Here is a 24,216-nt window from a genome sequence, read left to right on the forward strand (position 1 = left end):
GAGAATTTTTCCGGTATTTTTATGGAGCAACTACGAGCATTGGAGGAGCACGACCAGTTTTATAGCCCAGGGTCGGGATCGAACCGGTGGTTAAGGGCTTAGCATTTGAGATTCCGAGGCATTTGGACCCAGCATTCAAGAGCCAAAGAGGAAATTCGGATTAGGCCGAAGAATCGGAGCCCAATCGAGAAGTCCAAACTTGCCCAAGTGTCCGGGCCCGGCCAAGTGAGCTCCCGCCTGAAGGCGCGCCCGGCCGGGCGAGGAAGAGTAATTTGCGCTCGAGCTCGCGCCCGGCCGGGCACGAGAGACGGCCATAATGGGAAAAAGGCGGGCCCAATCGGGCGCGAGGTTTTTAGGAGCTGATTTCGGAGATATATCTTAGTTTTAATTAGGAGTAATTATTTAAAGTATAAATACGATTTTAATGCTTTCGATTAGTACCTCTCTTCTCTTAGACTCTCTCTCTACTTAGTTTTAGATTAGTTTCTCTCTCCACAACTTTGTTCTCTATTTTGTTCTTAATTCAACTCCTTAATTTCGATTACTGTGGTAACGATTTCTTTTTACTTTAATCTCAGCTATTTACTTTATTTCTTTCATCATGTCTTGTTTAATTGCTTTGATTAGTTTGGTTTTATTTATGTCTGACTAGTTTAATTCTAGGGTTTATGGGGATCTATAATTAATATGAAGGGATAATTTGTCATTGTTGATTATTAATATTGCATGATAATTTCTTATTGAATTGTTTTAACGCTTTACAACCAGATTATGAATCGAGCAAATGCGATTTGCTTGTAAAAGTTTAGCAATATTGAATTGATGAATCGAGTAGATGTTAATTTAATATTAAAGGCTATTTTTAATAGGAACTTAGATCTAGTAATTTGCAAGAGTCAGGTAGATCTATGTTGATTAATAAATTGCGAGAGCCTGATAATCATGTTGTTCGTGCAATGTTAATCATTAGTTGTTATGTTTTATGCTGGATTATTAATTATTGGTGTACCTATGCCCTAGGCCTTTATTCATTGATTTCTCCTTACTCTTAATCTCTGTAGTTTAGTTTCCTATCCAAATTATCAATTGGGTACTTAATAATTTAGATTGCTTTAATTAATTAGGAATAGAAAGACCAGTTTCCCTGTGGATTCGACCCTTCTTCCCTATCTGCATATTTAGAGGACTTAGGAATTATTTTTTATTAGGTGGTTACGACTTAGCCTATTATGTTCCATCCTTAATTTCCCATAACCGATAGGGTCCTCAATAGGATGTTAATTCTAGGATCACGTCATAAAATGAAAGACTGTTTAGAAGGCTCCAAGAAGCTTTTTTGTCTTAAGAGGGTGGATTAAGGTCTAGTTCAATACACCTTAAGAGAAGTATATAAATAAATTATAATAAGGGCCAATAAAAAATCCATGTAAGGACTGCTGAGTTGGAATCATAACGATTTAAAAGTTCATTAAAAGTTAATAAGTTTAATTAAGATCAGATCATATCATTTTAGATCACAGATTTCTCGCCATTGAAAACGGCTTTCAACTTCCTTTTAGAACCATGTTTGAATTGAGAATCAATTAATAAAACAAGACGTTGCTAACATCAATGATGGACATTTGGAGAAGTGTCGATTTTTCATCAGAAAAATTACTTACCAAATCTAATTTTGACGTCATCTTCTTTTTAATTTTCATTTCTTTGTTTTTAATCAAACCTGAAAAGTGTGTCTACCCATTCACCTAATAAATGATCATGCTCCCCCCACCCCACCCCACCCCACCCCATCCACACACCCCAAAAAAAAAAAAAAAAAAAAAGGAAGAAAATAAAACTCTTTACCTTATTTTCCTCTTCCTCTTTTTGCCTATTGTGCCTCTTTCTCCCTAGAAAATTAACTTCTCCTTCATTATCATTTAATGTCTACATGAGACTACATCCTCCCCCTATATTCTTTCCCTTATGGTGTCTCTATATTTCATAATTTTTCTTCTCTGTTGTTTTGGAACAAATTGTTTCAATTAAATTTTGATTTTTAGCTTGAGGTAATTAAGAAGTTCGAATATCTAAAGTTCTTGAAGCAACATGAGTTCTTTTTACTACAAAAAAAAAAAAGATATAGAGTAAAAATACGTGATGGTATCATTCTCAGTTTTCTCTCTTATTCGAGCAAAATATTAATTTATTTGTTGATGCTGATAAGTTCATTTACTTTAAATTTTTTTTGGTTTCCTTAACTTTTAACTTCATGTTTTCCTTTGATTTCATCTTTTTATGTAGATTTTCAGTCTCCAATTCATATCATTGAACATGAATATATATTTAATTGTATATGAGTGCAAATTATAAAGGTTATATATAGAGCTAGTCATTTACGATTTGTTTGGAGAGGGATAGAGGACGAAGGGGAGAGAAAATAAAGGGAAGAAAAAGGTGAGCTTCATTTTCCCTCCAAATCTCTCCAATTATGAAGGAATTATGCTTATTAAAGGAAGAGGGAAAATAGATCCCTCCCTCTCCTTCCCTTTCCTTCCCCTAACTCTTTACCTAAACAAAAAAGATTTGTCCTCCTTCCTTTCCCTTCTCTTCTTTTCCTTCCATTTTCTTCTATCAAAACAAAGTGTTAATAAATTGGACTTGGTCGGACTCTACAAAGAATGTAAGTCCGGTCCACCTTCCATTCAAATTCACACACTTTTTGTTAGACTCAGATTCATGCATTTTATTATTGAACTCGAAAGGAACTTTTTTCTTCGATTTGGACCAGATGCGTACTAAATTGCCATCTCTACACCACATGACTACATTTTTCTTTACATATACACCACAATATGTAGGTGAAAAAGAATGTGTTAATACAGTTAAAAGCCTTGCAAATTGCACAATATATAAGGATTTGTTGCAGTATACTTCTTCCATTCTTTTATTTTCTACTCAATAGATACAAAATTAAAGAAAGTACTGAAGAATGTGAGGGGGTGTAAGATAAAGTAGGGTAGAGTAAGAGAGAGAATGTAAAAATTGTGTTAGAAAAACGGAAATTAAGTAAGAGATAGTGTGTGGGAAGAAGTAATTATTGTGAAGTTATAGTGTAAGATGGTATTAGAGGTAAACCAAAAATAAAATAGAGCAAAGTGAATTGAACAAAGAAGAGCTAAGTAATATGAAAATTGAGAATAATAAAAAACGATCAGAGGGATTAGGAAAAGAGAATGTGCAGGCTAAACGTACATAAATGGCATATAAAGTTTTCTTTAAACAGATGTTGAGATGTATGTTTAGGTTTTGAAAACATAAACATTTTCTAATTAACAAAGGCAGCTAACGCGCGGGATATGCATGCCATGGCTAGCCATGTCCAAGGAGCTCTTTTGGGTTTGCCTTGTGTCACAAATTTAGTTGTTGGCAAATGAGGGGAAATAGGTAAAAAAAACTATTATAGGGATATAAATATCGGCACACTGTTCTTAAGAGTTCAAAAAAAGAGGCATTTAACATTAATGAGGGAAAAAAAAAAAAAAAAAAGTAAATAAACATTTTAGAGGGTATAATTGTCCAAACAATATTCAGAAGAGTTATTTCAAACTTTTTGAAAAGAAGGGGTAATGAAATGAACTTCCCCTGGTTTATGATTTTGAAAGACCAAAAATCTTACCTGAAAGAATTGTCCATGCTTTTGTTTCCTACATAAAAAAAGAAATAATTATTGAGCTTATTAGAAAAGATCTGGAACCCAAAAACATTATAGAAACCAAAATAATCTGCATTACCTTCTCTCCAGAAGTAAAATATGTTCGCAAACCCAAAAGGCTATATGTTGCTCTAATAAGATTTCCTAGACCACTTTCACTGACTCCAAGAGATTTTAAGTATTCTACTCTATCCTCAGATGGAAGTTCAGTAAGTTCTGCCTCAACCTACAAATATATCCCATGTTAGTTCATATCAGAATTGCAGAATTCCAAAGGATTATGAACGTGATGTACCCTGTAATTTCCAACCAAATGATTACATTGATAGTGGCAGATCTAAAAAAATATTTAACGGGATCAAAATTCATTTGATAAATTTTTATGGGGTCATTTGATTAAAAATATAAGCAATTTAAAAAAAAAAATTAATTTGATAAGAAATCTTTTTTTATATTCAAGTGGGCTCAAGGGACCCTACTTAATATCCTTGCATCACATGACATATGGGTGATGGATCCATTTCCAGTTTTCCACCTTTACACTTATAATTAACCAAATATTGTAAAATACCAAGTATAAAGAAATATGTGCGTTATATCCAAAATAAACTAAAAAAACACAGTACTATAAGAGAGGTACATTTGACTGGGATCCCTCTTACAAAAGGGCGTACTTTGTAAACTTTATGCCAACAATAGATTGTAAATTATGGAGTTAGGAGAGAGAAAGTTATGAAACAACACCTTAATCTAGTGGAATTATTTGTTTTGGCGATATATAATGAACCAAAAGCACATGTACCAACTCAGGCTTAACAGTGTTCAGGATCTATCATCAATATAATATCTACATCATCCTTGCAGATATATCAACTTAAAGATGCTTTTTTACTGGTTTACTAAACCTGTGCTGAGACAGTCACCACTCCTGATTGCAAGTTCGATGCAAGCTTTGTTACTTCTTGGACAAAAGGATTCTTTTCAGGATCAGCCACTTCAGACTCTGCTACATTTGCAACATAAATTACCGGTTTCATCGTAAGCAAACAAAGGTGCTTTATAGCATCCTTTTCAGGATCTGACAAGTTAATTGATCGAGCTGGTTTTCCATCCATAAGCACCTGTTGAATCTTTTCCAGCGCAGATCTTTCTGCTTCCTCCTGAATGTACCAAAAGTTGGAGCAAATATTCGATCAGCTTCTCTATTAAACAAAAAAGTAATTGTACAGCTTGATAATTATGTAATTACAATTTTAATTACCTTTGCTTTTGTTTGTGAATCTTTTGCCTTGCTTTTTTTAAGTTTATCCAATCTTTTTTCAATCTGCATTCAGAAAATTATTCAACATCCAGAGATGCAAGTTAGATCCATCATAATTCCCTGGTCTTTTTTATAGACAGAGAGACCTGAGTCGTCTTAAGTTGTAATAATGTCTTTTAGATTAATTAAATTAGTGTAAACCATTATGATCAGTAAGAGGACTTAGATCCAACATAAGCACTGTAACAAGCTAACAACTAAAGATCCAATCAGATTATCCAACATAAGCACTGAGCAACTAAGTCCAATCAGATTAACGAGTAATGCAAAATAGCCTATTCACAAATGTACGAGTACAACAGTTTAATCTAAAGTCTAAATTCCCTTACAACCACCTCTCCTTCCTTTTTTTTTCTCAGACAACTACCATCCCAGAGTAAAGATACAAAACCAGCCCATACCAAATTACCAGATCTGGAATGCCCGATCTAAACCCAAAGTGACATGACCTCATTCTAATCAGCCTCTAACGAATCTACTCCTAAAACAGTATCACTTATACCTATTGAATGATCAACAAGTTAATTAACAACCGACTCAATAATAACCCAACCTTAAATTTCAATCAAACCGAACGGAACCAAACCAAACCAAATATCTCATCAAAATGCTTTCCAAATATTAACCCACCTTAATCGTTTTTCCACTCCTAGGAAAAAAAGAGGAAGTGGGGTTACAGTGTGGTGCATGATTAGTAGCAAGCAAAAAAATTTAGCAATGGGTAACAACCGGATGATTTTTCCTAGAATGGTGGTGACATAGTGCTTGAAACCTGTCCTAATTGATTCCAGTTTAAATTATTCTAACTGAAATAATTTCAGTTTCTATACCAAATCCATAATTATTGGATTTGAGACCTCATCTGGGATGGTCCAGTATCATTTTTGTAAACTATAATTCGTAGAGTTTATCTAACCTTAAGAATAAAATGATACAGTTAGGGAAAAGTTGACAAAAAGAAAAAAAAGAAAAAGGGAGCGGGTTCATTTAAATCAACTAAAAATACATTTTCTTCAATATAATTATATAAAATCTTGTTCTCAAGTAAGCAAAAGTATCTGGGTAACTCATGCCACAACCAGTTTTAGACTAGCTCCAAGCAAAGTATATCATGATTAAGGTTGAAATCATAGTAAGGAGTAAAAATCTCACATCACTAAAAAAAAAAAAAAAAAAAAAAAAAAAAAAAAAAAACTAAACAATTTATGTAAATGGTAAAGATTGATGTAGCATGATATCAGTTTTACTTTCTACAGGTCAACACATGACAGCCCTTTACAAGTCGAATAAGTAATGCATGTAACAACTGCTGAGTGCTGACTGATGCATTAAGAAACCAGTATCAACTAGTATTGAGTGGTATCCAGTATCTTTGCGAACTGGTTCCAAAATTATAAACCTGTTCTCTAACTGAATATGAGCTATAATCCTAAATACTACGTATTAGCTGACTACAAAGTCCTAGGCCACTACTATTTATGGTATATCTGTATATGCCATCATAAGAATGATTGTCTCGAACAATGTTCACTGCCAATAATGAGAGACTTCAAGGAAAAATAATGACAGGTTAATTATTTACGATTACCTGGAGAGGGGGGAGGGGGTAGGCTTTAATTTCTTTACCAATTAAGTCTTTACAGCTCAAGAGTCCTTTGCCCTAGGACAAATCTTCGAGGAAGGAATCTCCAAAGGAAAAGTAAGCTAAGAAATATGACAGCTAATTCAACATAATTCAATAGCTACTTTTCGCTTTTTAAGTATTTAGAATTGGCTGTATAAATTCGGTGAACCATTTTATATCGAGTACAAGCAAATTTTCCAATGATTCATACATGGATAGTTGGGAGTAAACAATAAATGGATGAAAAAGAATCACTAGCTACAGCCTTCAATGTGAATTGCATCTTTTAGAAGTGCAGTGACCATACTAAAAGCCTTAACAGAAAGATCAATTTGAGAATACCACATAATTATGTTAAACGAGCTTAAAACTGAAGAGATAGTAATGATGTTATAAGGGATGATTTGAGAGGACCTGTTCACCTAATAGTGTTATATATATGATTCTTGATCCATTTCTGGTATTCATTCATGGTATTATTTGATTATATTCGTGTTGTTTGATCTAGTTCTTTATTTAAATATTTCTTACAACACCAAAACAAGTCCCTTTTGCATAGTCTATCCTTTTATTTGACATCCATAGGATAATTATCTCCTCATGGTTCGACTCTCACATCCTTATCTATAGTATTACGTGGACGTGGACGTGTGTTTCGGGGTTTTTTGGAATCCCTCAGGATACTGGTCACGCTTTGCTGGCAGTGAGACTCGGACACCTGCAAAAACACGGAACTTCAGTGGCCGAAGATCCGCCTCCAACGATCAAGTTAGTGATCGGAAAACGGATTTAACAAGAGAAAGAAAGTAGAGAGAATTTGGAGCTATTTAGTGCTTTATTGAATGTTATGTCATAATCCACCGCTCCCATCATCAATGATTGGGGTATTTATAGGGGTGGGGATTTGTGCCAGAGGGTAAGTGACCTAAGATTCAGGGTCCTGATTAGCTGCGCAATCAAGGAAGGACACGTGGCCTCTTGGGGGCGCCGTTTTGCGGCTTTCTAGGAGTTTGGGCCTCCTGATGTAAGAAGGCCTTTTGTCATTCTCTTTATTTTAGGTGCTCTCTTGCTCTTTTGTATGTGTCATCTTCCTATGGTGACACGTGTCACCCGTTGATTGGGCCACGTGTCATCACAAGATTGGACCACGTACTAGGGTATTTTTTACCCTAAACAATGTGGACCTTAAGTTATCTTTGATTATGTATGCAATTAGCCTGCCAGTAACTATCTTAGTGAACATAAATCCAAATAAAATTAGCACTAAATCAAAGAATTTTCCCCAGCATTAACTATATAAGCACTCTTGACAATCTGGAAAACATTGCTAATATTTCAATTAATATATCTTTGATACAGACTTTTAAAGATCATTGTTAATTTATAGTATAACAGCAAACACAAGAATAGTTAACAGTGAAACTGAGTCAAACAGATTCGGAAGCTACTTGAGAGCAGAATAGCCTAAACCTTTGCCAGGAATTTGTCTAGAATCAAACTTGATGACTTAAAACAAGGACACCTAGTTTCTAGGCCCATAATACCCTTTGCTCTGAATACAAGATTAAGGAAAATTACAAAAACACCAAAGACATAAGACCAATATGAAGGCAGGAAGATAAATTCATTACAAAAATAAAATATTTCATCAGACATATTAATTAGGAAAATCTTGTCATTTCTCTAAACCTCTACACCCACGCAGTAGCCCTAAAAGCAGTAATGATATAAATTTAATTCAAGCATTAAAGATCTATACATAATATAACAGCCACACAATGTACCTGATCCAAATCTGAGAAGATTAACTCTAGATTGATGACATCAATGTCAGACTTTGGTTCAACACGTCCATTTACGTGAATAATATCATTATCCTCAAAACATCGTACAACCTAAACACGTTAACAGTCAGAACCAATTGTATTATATATAGTAAAGAATAAAAACTAACTTTATTGTCTATGATTCAGAAGAGAAGAACTTTACATTTGGCACCAAAATAATGATGACATTAATCTGACACTTACAGCTTATAAAATGCATTGTAGCAATGACTAATACCTCACAATGGAAAGACTGAAACAGTAGATCATGCAGCTCATGTATTAATTTAAGTGTTGTATTAGGCCCAAGAGTTTCAGGGAATTTAATATAAAGATCCCAAAGTTTTCTATTATACTTTGAGCGGGATTTTTTTTTTTCTATATAGACCTAGAAGGGAAAGTAACACACATGGACAAAAAGCTTTTTATGAGTAAGACCAAGGATCATTCATCCAAAATCAAGTGCTTCATTTTCTACATTATATAAAAATGGGAGGCATAAGTGACACCAAATCAGCCTCTTTAGCCATCACCATTAGTCTCCCATTTAATTTACATTCTGTGTAGCAATTATCCCAACAAGACTCCAATTACAATTTTTAACTTTTTCTTCTCTGCAATTCTTAATTCTGATAATTTTTCACAAACATTAATTACAAAATACAAAAAATAAAATAACATTATTGTATAAATGTAGACAACTATGAAATAATAACTCAGGTGGTGTACTCAATCATATACCCTATATGGTCAAACCCACATTCATCTATATGGTCATTGGGCACCATGACAAAGGCTTCACATTTCTCAAAATTCTATGATGCAAGTTGGATCTTTGGATGGTATTGCATTATCTTTAAATCACTTAATATTTTTATAATTGAACCTTGTTTTTTGATATATAAATGATTTAGTAGATTTAAATCTACACACACAATACAATTGAGAAAAATAAAACTTCTTTACAGCAAAACTATACTCGCTATTGCACATCAAACATTCTCCTTACCCACTTTCATGTCACTGTGATTTACAGCCTTCCTTGGCTAAGGGGTCTATATAACTGAACTAAATTACTAGTAACATATATAATAAGCACCTGAAGTATGGAATCAACTTCACGAATATGAGATAAGAACTTATTCCCTAATCCCTGCAATTCGAACAACAGCAAATTAGAGTAGTGTGTATGAGGACATCAATCCTATAAGGGACACCAAAAAGAAGGAAATTAAACAAGGATATACACTTTCTATTAAAGTATATGTTCAAACCTCTCCCTGGCTGGCTCCCTTAACAAGTCCAGCAATATCCACAAATTCTACAGATGCAGGGACCATTTTCTGAGATTTACTTAAATCAGAAAGCACCTGTAACCTTGGGTCTGGAACAGCCACAGTCCCAACATTTGGTTCTATTGTGCAAAAAGGAAAATTAGCAGCTTGCGCCTTCCCATTTTCAACCTGTAAAGTTCTAATACACTTAATATGACAGTTGACATGCCATGGAGTAAAGAATTAAAACTACATAAAAAAATTCCAATATTAAACATTTGCGGTAACAAAGTGCAACACTACTTTGGCATTGGATTCTACTGTTAAAAAGGGAACTTGTCAAACAAAATAAGTAACGAAGAATCAGTCTCTAGTTATCTACACAAAGAGACATAATCACATACATCTAAGGAACATATTTACAAATTCAGCAGCCTCTGTGCTTGGAGAATTGAGGCTAAACACTTATAAATTAGTAATGAAAAGTCAGGTTGTGATAGTTTTAAACTAAAAACTACAGCTAAGGAATTCATTTGAAGATCTTTTAAATAATAATACAAATAGAAGTAAATACAAGTCACAAAAAGGAACTATCATACCCAGCATGATGTTCCTAATAACTACTACTAAGGCCTCGTTTGTTTTTGTGTAAAATGTTATCATGGAAAATGACTTTCCCATTTTTTTCCCATTTTCCTTTGTTTTGTTTGTGAAGGGATGGAAAACAATTTTCCTAATGGTGTAAAATTGCATCCTAAATGATGGAAAAAAATTCCTTTCCAAAACAACAGAAGCCACATTTTCCTCCCTCCTCCTTACCTCTTTTTTACTTCTCTCGCATCCATCCTCACATTCCACTCTTATTTTTTACTTTTCTTGAACTTCTCTTGTATGCAACCAAACAAAGGAAAACTAATTTGCAATTGTGCTTTTCTTTGAAAATAGGTTTTCCCTGAAAACTAATATTTCATTGAAAATGTTTTACATCAAATCACACAGGACCTAAAAGTTTGCAAGGTCTTGTGATAGAGAAAAACAAACAGGACAACAACAATGGAGTTGAAAGTGAACCTTTATTGATGTGCTTATTATTTTATTACTGCTTTGCCAAACTCCAAAGAAGGAATTATAGGCCAAGAGATCTAGTATCCCCAACACACCAGATTTTTATCAAATACAACTCTATAGTTGAAACCTTAGAATCACTACCATGTAAATACATAACTAGCTCGTTCGCAGCCTATTGTCTGGCTTCCTATTTCAAGCCATTCTACTTGATTGTCCACTCCCCCTACAATATACTCTTATAGTTTACATGTGAATTCTTTCCACCCCTTCATGTTAACAATGCCTCACCTTTCATTATTCTCGAGCTCTAGCTTCACCGATTAGGCATTCAAGTACAACAGAAGAGTGGAAAATAAAAATAATTAAATAAATAAATAAAAAATAACCTGCTAACAGATGAACATCAGATGAAACGACATCACCCAAATCTAAACAAATTGGCAGGATTTACAGTTGAAATATCTATTGCCAATAACTAAAGTTAACCCCAAATTCAACATGCCGTAACTCGTTCATCACCACCAACAAAGAACACAAAGCTAACCTAACAGTGAACAACTTAATCAGATAAAACATTCACTAAACTACCCACAAACAAAAAAAAAAAAAAAAAAAAAAAATCATAAAAGTCAAGACATTTAATCGAAAATTAATAGCATAACTTATATAATCAAACACCTTTCAGGCATAAACCCAAATAGCAGCAATGTGAGTAGAATAGCGAGAAAGAGGAAGATGGGCTTACAACAGCATTGAAAAGAGTGGATTTTCCAACATTAGGGAGACCAACAATGCCAGCTTTCAAACTCATGGAAACTTTGAATGGTGAAGAAGATAAGCTTCGTTTGCTAAGGATTACATGGTTCGTTGTAATACAACGAGTGAGAGATGGGTCAGTAGAGAGAAAGGAAGACTTGAATGGCATTTGCAAACCAGATAGAGCAGGCCGCCATTGATGACAAGCTATTCTCGCCATTGATGCCTAATCTTTAAGGTTTGAGTTCTCCACACAATGGTGTTTTACGAAGATACGGGGTAATAGAATTGGTTACTTACTCGAAAAATAACAATTGGTCTTCTATGGATCCGGTGTACAATAAATTATTCTATACTCAAAATTTGACACAGTTTCAAATGATATAATTACATTGATATAATTACTTTTTTAAACGATATAATTATCTTTTTGTGAGTCATATATTGAATTATATAATCTTATATTAAACCATTTAATGAGATTATATAATTATCTTTAGGATGATAAAATTTAAAAATCTATCTTTTGAATGATGTAATTTACTATTTGATACTTTTTATAATGATAAATTTACTTTCTGAGTGATACATTTACATAATAGTTTCAGGATGATATAATCACTTGTGTAGTAATATAATCACATTTCGTATGATATAATCACATTCGTATGGTACACTAGAAAGTTGGGTCTACAATAAGTTATTATAGACCGGGTCTATTTTAGTCTTTACCGAAAAACAATACCGAGTAGAGGAAGTAAAAACGAGTAAAATCAAATTTATCAAGCTGTTTTTTTTTTCCCTTTAGAACGTACTTAAGCTGTTTGAGTGTTTGTAAATCAACCAACTTTTTTGTTTTTTTATTAGGAAAAAATAAAATAAAATAAAAGTCTATAAAGAGACACTTTTCACGATAATCCTCCAAAATCCAATACTCAACTCTATTAGTTTTTTTTTAATAATAATAATAATAATAATAATAATAATAATAATAATAATAATAAAATGAGTACCTATCCCACTATTTTATTTTTATTTATTTATTTTTATCATTTTTTAAAAAATTCAATAACTACCCATCCAATATTTCCTTTTTGTTTCTGTTTTTTTTTTTTTTTTAAGGAACTACTACTAACATTTCACTTTGTTTTTTTTTTTTTTTTTTTTTGGTACGCAGTATAATATATGACATGCTAATATAGCACTCAAAATCTCCAACATTTCATTTTTTTAAACAATATGTACTAACATTTCAATTTATTTTACGAATATTTTTTGGAACATACTATAATATATGTCATGCATTAGCACGAGTATACAGTTCCTTTATCAACAATTCACTATAGTACCCTAAATCCCCAACCCTTCAATTATATGCACTTTTTAGGGACTACCATCTAAATAACTTCCCCTTCTCTAATCATCGAAACCAAAAAAATAAAAAAATAATAAAAAAATAAATGTACAACACGTTTTTGCGCAACTTGTCTCACCGAATAAATATTTGCAACAGATTAAAGTATATAACTCCTAAAGCAAGACACTAACTTGAGCAACCCGAGTAACCCCTATAACACTAAACCGGTAAACTCTATAACTTTGACAAAATAAACCCCATAATAGCTAGCTACATTGCGTGGCCACCGACATAAAAGAGTAAGACCCTATTTTTTTAGCTTCTAAGCAAAGCAGGGAATATCATATGCAGAGCAGGTGTCAGCACGACATAACAAGTGTCAGCACATTATTAATACGATTACTAATACTCACTAGAACAAAGCTAAGCAGAGTTCCATAAAGTTGACCAGTCCAAAACCGACCATTGCAGCCCAAGTATAAGGCCTCGTTCTCTTCACCTTATTTTTACTGAACTGAAATTGTTTTTACTGAAACAATATTATATCTGCTGAACTTAAATTATTTTTACTGAACTTAAATTAATTTTACTGAAATGAAATTATTTTTTGCTGAACTTAAATTAATTTTACTGAATTATTTGTTATAATTCTTCTTTAAGAAAACTGAATTTTACTAAATTGAACTTATTTTTACTGAACTGAAATTAATTTTACTAAACTGAATTTATTTTACTAAATTGAAATTATTTTTACTTAATATTATTTTTTTAAGGTGAAGAGAACAGGGCCTAAGTTACAACATCAAAATCAACTTGGATTTCCAAGATCTTTAAAAAAAAGGATTTATTTCCAAGATATCAAAAGAAAACTTTTAGATACTCTGATAATTGTTGTGTATATTATCTTTAGATTATGCGGGAATTTATAGCACCCCTACATGAACGATGTTTGCTTGATATATTAAACATGTAGTGAAATGTCTAATCAAGCATGAGGTTCTAAGCGTCAATATATACTCTTGCATGGGAAGGTAAGCGGTGATATTTGGCAATATTGTTAATCCGTTCATATTACGCAGATAATGTGTAATACAACACTCCCCCTTGAACGGATTTCTATAGAATGAATCTTATCTAAAGTTTACATTTATGTAAAAACAAATATTACCGCTATTATACTTATATGTTTACTATCTCGTTAAAACCTTGCCAAGAAAAACCCTGTGGGATAAAACTTGGACGAAGGAAAAAGAGTACAACACAACTAGGGATCCCCTAAGTTTAACATATATCACAAAGACAACGCATGCCGATCATATGCACGAGTTCTTGAAATTTGCTAGGTGGTAATGCCTTCATGAATATATCGGCTAAGTTGTTGCATGACTAGATCTGCTTGAGTTCGATCCTTCCTTCTTTTTCCAAGTCATGAGTAGAAAAGAACTTTGAGTCGATGTGTTTTGTTTTATCGCCTTTGATATAGCCTTCCTTAATTTGTGTAATGCAAGTAGTGTTGGCTTCAAATTTTGTAATTATGTCTTCTTCGGTTGTTTTGATGCCACTTTCTTTGAGTATATGTTGGGTCACAGATCGCAACCATATACATTCTCTACCAACTCCATAGAGGGCAATCAATTCATCTTGGTTTGATGAAGTCGTTGTTAATGTTTGATTAGTTAACTTCCATGAGATCGCTATATTGCCATAGCTGAAAAGATAACCTATTTATGATTTTGTTTATATTAAATTTTATAGGCAGCATGCATCAGCATATCCCATGAGAGTAGGATTTCCATTTCTTGGATAGATGATATGTCCAATTTATATAGTGTTTTACCCCCGTCCCATGGTCATAATTAGTAGTGTTTTTGGCTCTTTAGGGCCACTTTTATTACTAATTTGTGTTTTCTAGTGTTTTTGTAGTTTTGCTTGAGTTTTGTAGGTAATTGCACACTTAGAGCGTTTTCCGGGTTTTTCATGAAGCAACTACGAGCGTTAGGAGGACACGACCATCCTTTAAGCCCAGGACCGGTGAAAGCCGGTGATTAAGGGCTCGGTATGTGATACCGGGGAAATTGGATCAAGTAATCAAGACGCGATGAGGAAATCCGGAATGGGCCGAGGAATCGAGCCCAATCGAAATCCAAGCCTCGAAGAAGAAGTCGGGCCCGATCGGGCAAGCATACGCCCGATCGGGCGGGCGCTCGCAAAGCAGCCTCAAGGAAGAAGCCGCGCCCGATCGGGTGAGCGTAGGCTCGATCGGGCGCAGCACACTAGCAAGGGCGTAGTAAAAAAGGCGGGCCCGATCGGGCGGCCCTTCGCCCGATCTGGCGCGTGTTTTTCTAAGGACCTGATTAGTTTTTTTTAAGGATTTGTTTTAGGGATGTTTAAGTACGAATTTTGTACGTAATTTTTTATTACCTTCTCTTTTAGATTTTCTCTCTCTACTTAGGATATTCTCTCTCTCTTAAACTCTCTTAAACTCTCTCTCAACATTGTTCTTAATTACATTCATTAATCCAGATTTCTTTTGGTAAAAATTTCTTCTCTTTTAATTTCGGTTATTTTATTTAATTCTTTCATTATGTCTTGCTTTATTGATTTGATTAGTTTAGATTTAATTATGCTTGAGTAGTTTTATTTCTAGGGTTTATGGGGATCTAATAAATAATATGAAGGGGTAAATTTGTGATTGTTGATTATCAATGCTTGGTTAATTTCCTATTGATTGATTTAATGCTATGCAATTAGGTTTGGCCAGATTTAATTGTATGAGTTTAGCAATATTAATTCGAGATTCGACAAATGAGAATTGATGTTTAGGCTTAGTTTTAATAGGCGGACTAATTTATAAATGGTTAAGTCGAGATTCGACAGATGAGATTTAATACCGGTAAATTAACTTTGTGATTATAATACGTAGCGAAAGCCTTTTATAATCTGATTAATCAATGCTTGATGATTGTTTATTATGTTTTGCCCTGGAATATTGTTATTAGTGAACCTATGCCCCATGCCTTTTAATATTTAATTTCTCCCTACTTTATTTTCTTTGATCATATTCTTTGTAGTATAGTCTTTAATTACAACAACATTGGTTACCTTGATAATTTAGGTTATAATAATTAATTAGGAGTAGAAAGACTTGTTTCCCTATGGATTCGACCCTACTTCCCTATCTGCATTAGTTAGAGGACTTAGGTAATACTTTTGATTAGGGGATACGACTTTACCCTGTCAAAATTTGACGCCGTTGTTGGGGAAACAGTTTTATTTTTATTTTCTAATTATTTTTTGTAGTCTAGATTATCCCCTTTTGTCTAAGAGAACGTTAGTTCTTTGAGGCAATTCTCATATTTGTCTTTTAGTTCCTTGTTTATGCTCAGGTGTTCCACATCAGGTTACATTCCTTTCGATCCTTAGATCGAGCGCTCGTTTCATAGGCAAAGGAAAATTTATAGACAAATTCTGGCGGGTTCTGAGGAGGACAACAGTCAAAGAGACCCTCCCTCTGATTCTAGTGACGCAGAAATTCCTTCAGATTCAGAATCAGAGATGACGACCCAAAAGAAACTCAGTGCCTACTCGCAGCTGAAGCTCACAGATTTCCCGCACCTTACTCCCACTCCGGCTCTAGATGGAGTTCAATTTGAGATTAAGCCCCAATTTATCACTATGATAGAGAGGAAGCAATTCAGTGGAGCTAAGGGTGAAGATCCTAATCTTCACATCGAAGATTTCTGCCAGTATTGTAACACCATTAGACAAGTCGGGGTCACGCAGGACCAAATCAGGGAGATTCTTTTTCCCTTTTCATTATGTGGCAAAGCTAAATTATGGTTTAATGGTTTGAATAGAACTGCACTTTACTGACTGGGAAACTCTTGCTTTGAATTTCTATAATAAATATTATCCTGCAGAGAGAACATCGGTACTAAGGAGTGCTTTTCAGAACTTCGCTCAAGAGGCCGATATGAGGCTTGGGATTATGATATGAAACTCTATATGAGGCTTGGGAGCGGTTCAAGGATCTACAGAGAGAATGCCCCCACCACAACCTAGCACAATGGCAATTGATCCAAGCTTTCTACAATGGACTTGGAAATTCTTCTAGATCAGTTCTAGATTCTGCAGCTAGTGGGAGATTCATGAATTTAAATGTGGACGATGCAGGACAGATTATCAAAGACATGACAATACACAATTCCTAATACGGGAATCCGATAGGGTTTGCAAATAAAGGAAAACATAATGTCGATTCCGTATTGTAGGCGTCGCTCGAAGTGCGCCTACGTAAAAGCATGTGTGAATATGCTTGGCACTCATAGGAAGTAGGAATTGACATAATACGATTAGGGACAAGGAAAGTAGGGAGCCGCCAACAAGTTTTTAAGGAACTTGTAAACCGTTCACGGATCATAAAAAGGCAACCACGATAAAGGGACAACGAAGGCAACAACGATTGACCCGTGAAGGTTACACCCCATTCATAATCCATGAGATTACTAACTCCATATGGTTCGGAACCACGAAAGGAGGATCGGGGATAATGGTACGAAGTGAGTCATGGAGTCACATTCGCCCGTATTGGCCTCTACTCGATTCTTATATTGAAAAGCATTCCTGTGATCTCAAAGGCATACAAACAATAATTCAATTCGCTCCAAACTATTATTTAACTAAGTTGGTTTAATATTAATGCACACATAATTCTAAAATATTGGTGACCACTTCAATTAATAATAAGATTAAAAGGGATCCTAAACCGGTTGTCCAAATTATCTTATTAGGCGTGATTTTCAATTACATATTCCCTTTAAACATGCAATATAGTGATCAATAGAATAACATTAATATTAAAACCAATTTAATCACAATTCCAACAACATAAAATCGTTAGAAAAATAATAAAAACAAAAGGAGCATGATCCTTACTTTGATTCTGTTTGTTTGCAACTACAAAATAATAAACGAGTTAGTAACTTCAAGGAAATAATAAAACGATGATTAAATTAAATTAAATAAAATAAAGTTGATTTTGGGGCCAAACCCTCAAACAATTCTACCTTTCACGCCTTGGCTTAAGGATAGAACCACGAGTGAAGTATGGACTCCTTTGAGTACTTGAAGGAGGAATTTTGAAGTAGAAAAGGGTAGGCTAGTGTTTAGGCTAAAGCATAGAAGAGAGAAAATAAAATAAGAAAATTACTCGGTGTCCCGTTCATCAGAAATGAGGGGGTATTTATAGGGAAAATGTGATGAGGGAGCACACGGAACCCTAAAATGATAAAAACCCTAAAAAAGTATCCCGTGACACGGTCAAACTGTACCGTAACACGGGAAGCTCCACCGTCAGACGGTACACTTTCCCGTGACACGGTACATTTTTGGTGTGACGCGGGAAGTTTTCAGAAAACGGGATAAAAAACGCGTTAAGGGTTTACGCGGAAAAGACATGGAATGTCCCGTGTCACGGCAGACCTCCCGTGTCACTGGAAATCTCACCGTCAGACGGGAAGGATTCCCGTGACACGGTAGGTACCTTCCGTGGCGCGGGAAATTCCAGCCTGTTTTTCCGTCTAAATACATTTTTAACCCTCATTTCCTTCGGCATTTTAAGTGTCGATTGATAATTTCGGGCCTTTTCTGACTTTTTATTATTCGGGCTAAAATAATAAAATAATTAAAATAAAAATAAATAAAGGGTTTGGGCCAAAAATAATAAAACAATAAAATAAAAAAAAAGGTTTGGGCTAAAAATAAGTTTGGGCTGAAATTAAAACTATGCTTTTACCAAACATCAAGACTAATCCATGGACTGTTCAAAAATATGAATTTAATAAAATACGATTTTTAAAGCACTCTCGGGATTAAATACTGAACCCGACCAATAGTGGCGGTGAAAGGTTGTTCATCATCGAGTTTGGTTTTGGGGAGACATTTTTAGGTGTCTACACGTATCCTTTTTGCAAGCTCAATTAACGTCTATTTGTCAAAAATTAGATAATCTTACTACTACTCCTAACTCTATAGCTAATGTTTCTGCTGTTGCTAACAATGAAGTTTTTTGTGAAAAATTGTGGAATTGTAGGGCATTGGGAGCAAGATTGTAGGAGTTCCATGGAACAAGTTAATGCCTTTCAAACCTATAGGCAGAATAACCCATATTCCAACTCTTATAATGCCGGTTACCGGAACCATCCATATCTTTCGTACCGGAGTACCAATGTACAAAACCCTCCACCTCCACAACAACCACAACAGAAACCCCTATCACGGCAAAAATATTACCATCCAAATTCTGGGTAGAAAAGCCAATCATCACCCTCAACATCTTCTGACCCTGCCATGACAGAAATTAGAGCAATGCTTACTAATATGCAAAATCATATGGAAAGTAGGGATGCGCAAATTGATTTTATTTTAACCCACAATAAAATCATGGATAATCAAATTGCACAACTTTCATCTACCCTACAATCCCCTCAGCAGGGAGCTCTACCATCACAACCTATCCATCCTACAGACCATGCCAATGCAATCACTCTAAGGAGTGGTTCACATTATGATGGACCTCCTATGCCGAAGGAAGATGGACCAGTTCCTGATTTAGATTCCTCTATACCAAACGCTAATCCTGCTAACCTTGCAGGGCTACAAACAGATACCAACCCTTCTAATGTTTCTATGCAGGGTAAATCTCAGGATAAGGGAGGAGATGTGCAGAGCCCGGTTATCAAACTACCGTTCCCTAATAGACAATTGAAGAGTAAGTTTAATAAACAATTTGGTAAGTTCTTAGAGGTTGTGAAAAACCTGCAGGTAATAGTTCCTTTCACTGATTTAATCACTCAGGTTCCTGCATATGCTAAATTTATGAAAGACATTCTGACTAGGAAACGAGCCTTTAATGAAGTAGAAACTGTAGCTTTCACAGAGGAGTGTAGCGCTCTATTGCAAAATAAATCCCCTCCTAAATTAAAGGATCCCTGTAGTTTTTCTATCCCTTGTCATATAGGGAATGTTTTTATTGATAAAGCTTTGTGTGATTTGGGTGCCAGTGTTAGTGTTATGCCATCATCTATCTGTGCTAAACTTAATATGGGAGAATTAAAAGTTACTAATATAACTTTGCAAATGGCAAATCGTTCTATAAAATACCCCTAGGTATTTTAGAGGATGTTCCTGTCAGAGTTGGTAAATTTTTTATTCCTGTTGATTTTGTTGTTTTAGACATGGCAGAGGATACACAAATACCCATTATATTAGGTAGACCTTTTCTCCATACTGCAGGAGCCATTATTGATGTGAAAGATGACAAACTAACCCTTTCTGTTGGTGATGATAATGTTACTTTTAATCTAGGGAAAGTTTTAAAGGGGCCTATGCTACATGGAAATTGTTGTTATATTGATATAATTGATATAATGGACGATATTTGTGATGATAGCTTGCCACAGGTTCTTGCAAGGGATCCCCTGGAGGAAATTCTTTGTGGGAATTTATCTACAGACAATGCAAGCGTTTGGGGTAATGAGGTACAAGATATTGAAAGAGCTCTTTCCTTAAAAGAGTTAGGCCCAAGGAAAAAATGAAGGTAGTAAATTTAGTTTCAGGAATCGAAACTTGCAGAGGTCAAGAAACCTGAACTAAAACCTCTCCCTTCTCATTTAAAATATATTTTTCTGGATGAACAGGAACTATACCCCGTGATCATCAGTACTGCACTTAATGACCTACAAACTTCCCAACTTCTAGGGGTTCTTCAAACCCATAAGAAAGCTATTGGGTACAGTATTGATGATCTCAAGGGTATTAGCCCTGATTTTTGTATGCACAGGATACATCTAGAGGATAACTATAAGCCCTACATTTAACCCTAAAGAAGATTGAATCCTAACATGCAAGAAGTAGTCAAGAAAGAGGTTATGAAATTACTTGATGCAGGTTTTATCTATCCTATTTCTGACTTCAAGTGGGTAAGTCCTGTGCAGGTAGTGCCTAAAAAAGGTGGGATGACTGTGATAACTAATGAAAAAAATGAATTAAATCCCACTAGAACTGTAACAGGGTGGCGTATGTGTATTGATTATCGTAGACTGAATATCGCCATTAAAAAGGACCACTTCCCTCTTCCCTTTATAGATCAAATGTTTGAGAGGTTAGCTAACCATAAGTTCTTTTGCTATTTGGATGGGTATTTGGGATTTTTCCAAATTCCGATTCACCCTGAAGATCAGGAAAAGACAACCTTTACATGCCCTTATGGCACTTTTGCATATCGTAGAATGCCTTTCGGTTTATGTAATGCTCCCGCTACCTTTCAACGTTGTATGATGAGCATCTTTTCTGATTTCATAGAGTCTATTATGGAAGTCTTTATGGATGATTTTAGCGTGTATGGTTCTTCATTTGATTCATGTCTAATTAACCTCGCTAAAATTCTAAAACGATGTGAAGAATGCAACTTAGTTCTAAACTGGGAGAAATGTCACTTTATGGTGACAGAGGGAGTAGTTCTAGGTCACATTGTATCTGATAAGGGAATACAAGTAGACAAAGCTAAGATTTCAGTGATTAAGCAATTACCTCCCCCAGTTAATGTTAAGGGAGTTAGAAGTTTCTTGGGTTATGCGGGGTTTTATTGTCGCTTTATCAAAGATTTTTCTAAAATTGCTAAACCACTGACTCAGCTTTTGCTCAAGGATGCTCCTTTTATTTTTACTGAAGAGTGTCTTGAGGCTTTCAACAGGATTAAGCAGGCCTTGATATCGGCACCCATCATATGTGCTCCCGATTAGAATCTTCCTTTCGAGATCATGTGTGATGCAAGTGACTTTGCACTAGGAGCCGTGCTCGGAAAAAGAAAGAACAAGGTTTTGCATGCTATTTATTATGCAAGCAAAACTTTGGATGAAGCCCAAGTCAACTATGCCACTATGGAGAAGGAGTTTCTTGCTGTTATATATGCTTTAGAAAAATTTAGATCATATCTTATTGGTTCTAAAGTTATTGTTTTTACTGACCATGCAGCGTTGAAGTACTTGATAGCTAAGGCGGAATCAAAGCCAAGGCTACTCCGATGGGTTCTTTTTCTCCAAGATTTCAACATCGAAATAAAAGATAAAAAGGGAGCAGAGAACGTAGTGGCAGACCACTTGTCACGTATCAGGTATGATGAGGGTAAGGATTCTCTTCCTATAGATGATTCTTTCCCTGATGACAACCTATATGCAGTTGTAGAGCAACACCCATGCTATGCCGATTTTGCTAATTATTTAGTGGGTGGTACTTTACCTCTTGACTTGTCCTATCAACAAAAAAGGAAATTCCTTTCTGATGTTAAGCATTATTTTTGGGATGATTCTTTTTTGTTTCGTGAGTGTGCAGATGGATTATTTTGCAGGTGTGTTCCCGAATGGGAAGTCCACGGTGTGCTTACTAGTTGCCACACCTCACCATATGGAGGACATCATGGCCCCACTAAAACGGTGGCCAAGATTAATGAGTCGGGTTTTTATTGGCCTACAATGTTTAAGGATGCTAACACTTTTGTGCAGGCTTGTGACTCTTGCCAGAGGACTGGCAACATCTTGCGGCGGTATGAGATGCCTCAAACCGGAATTCTAGAAGTTGAAATTTTTGATGTTTGGGGTGTTGATTACATGGGACCGTTCCGTTCTTCAAAAAGGAACCGCTATATACTTGTCGCCGTCGACTATGTATCCAAGTGGGTTGAGGCCATCGCTACTCCTACTAATGATGCCAAGGTGGTCCATAGACTTTTCAAGAAGACCATCTTTCCAAGATTTGGCTTGCCTAGAGCGATAATCAATGACGGAGGATCTCACTTTCATGAGCGGAAGTTAGACACCCTCCTCAAAAAGTATGGTGTCTACCATAGGACAGGTGTAGGGAATATTTCAAGCGTTAACCCCTAGCTTGAACCCCACCGTTATCATACACTAAAGTACGGTGGCGTCCAAAGGGAAAGAAGATAGAGTAAAAGAGTCGCCAACAAGTTTTTTTAGGAACTTGTAAACCGTTCACGAGGTGAAGGTTACACCCCTTAACGATCCAAGAGATCGTCAACTCCATAAGGTCTTGAACCAAATAGGGTTCGGGGATGAAGGTACAAATCCAACCTAAAAGAGATTGAACCTGCCCTAATAATAGGCCTCTACTTTATTCTGATCGTATTCATGTGCGCTTTCTGACTAACATACAATCAATAGGTTAACCCTAAACCTGTTTAATCTATGTTGGTTGAATATTAATGCACAAACAAAACTATTATTGGCGATCACTTGAATTATAACCAAATTATCCCTAAACAAGATTATTAATTATCTTATTAAGCGTGATTACAAGTACAAATTCCCTTTAAACATGCATAAAAGGTATGATCAATAACAATAAATATATCAAGCAACATAATAAATAATCAATATAATAATTATAATAATCATAACAATCGTCATAATCATAATAATAATAATAAAAATAATCATCATAAATTATAACAATTATAATCATACTTAAAATAATTATATCAACGTTAAAGCATATTAATAGCAAGATCCTAGGCATGATACTAACAAGATTAAATAACAAACCCTAGCATGTTACTAACATATAAAAAATCATATATTTAGCCCTAACATGATACTAACAATCATAAATATTAGGAAGAAAATAAAAGGCATCATAACAATCATATTTAGTATTAAATTTACCCTAGACATGATACTAGGAATATCATAATAACAACCTAAGCATGAACTCTATATCCTAACATCAATAAAAACCATTAAAGTACTTACTTTGATGCCTCGTACCTCTTTCTAATAACAAAATACACACATTAGTAACTTCAAGGAAAATAATAAATAACAATTAAATTAAATAATTGAAAGAGAGATTTGGGACCAAACCCTCAGAAATTAAACCTTTCACGTCTAGGGCAAAGGCAACTTCGAACTTGGCTAGGTGTATCTAAATATAATGAATGCGGAATTTTTATATATGAGAGAAGGCTAGTTTAGAAAAGAGAGAGAGAGAGAGAGTAATCAAGAGAATCTTGATGAGAGTTGGTGAGTCAAAACGGAGTTTTTAACACGTTATTTATAGAGAAAATCAGCCAAAAAGATAAAACATCAAAACAAAGTTCTGACGCAAAAAACCAAGTTAGCGCCAAACGCTGACCTTAGCGCTAGACGCTAAGGCTAGCGCCATGCGCCAAGCGTAGCGTCAGGCGCTACAACTGGCGTTTGGCGCTGACTCAGAAATTCACGCG

The 24,216-nt window shown here is 35.0% G+C and overlaps 1 protein-coding gene and 1 pseudogene across 2 annotated transcripts in view; both read right to left on the reverse strand.

Annotated features, from left to right (window-relative positions):
• Window positions 1-11,848, reverse strand: part of LOC145641712 (uncharacterized) — a 28,271-nt gene extending 16,423 nt beyond the window's left edge. The window contains exons 1-8 of one of the 2 annotated variants that reach the window (XM_081692633.1): window positions 11,553-11,848; window positions 9,740-9,928; window positions 9,565-9,618; window positions 8,424-8,534; window positions 4,956-5,018; window positions 4,600-4,854; window positions 3,774-3,920; window positions 3,659-3,686 (exon numbers count right to left, since the gene is read on the reverse strand). In XM_081692633.1, the coding sequence (XP_081548759.1) occupies window positions 3,659-3,686; window positions 3,774-3,920; window positions 4,600-4,854; window positions 4,956-5,018; window positions 8,424-8,534; window positions 9,565-9,618; window positions 9,740-9,928; window positions 11,553-11,783 (1,078 nt within the window). In that variant the 5' untranslated portion in view covers window positions 11,784-11,848. The remainder of the gene's footprint in view (window positions 1-3,658; window positions 3,687-3,773; window positions 3,921-4,599; window positions 4,855-4,955; window positions 5,019-8,423; window positions 8,535-9,564; window positions 9,619-9,739; window positions 9,929-11,552) is intronic. The other variant, XM_081692632.1, reaches the window with a different exon arrangement.
• A 5,048-nt stretch (window positions 11,849-16,896) lies between these two features.
• Window positions 16,897-16,980, reverse strand: LOC145557089 (small nucleolar RNA R71; annotated as a pseudogene).
• Window positions 16,981-24,216: the final 7,236 nt, after the last annotated feature.

The sequence above is a fragment of the Chenopodium album genome, chromosome 8 (assembly GCF_948465745.1).
Source record: "Chenopodium album chromosome 8, dcCheAlbu1.1, whole genome shotgun sequence".
NCBI lineage: Eukaryota > Viridiplantae > Streptophyta > Magnoliopsida > Caryophyllales > Amaranthaceae > Chenopodium > Chenopodium album.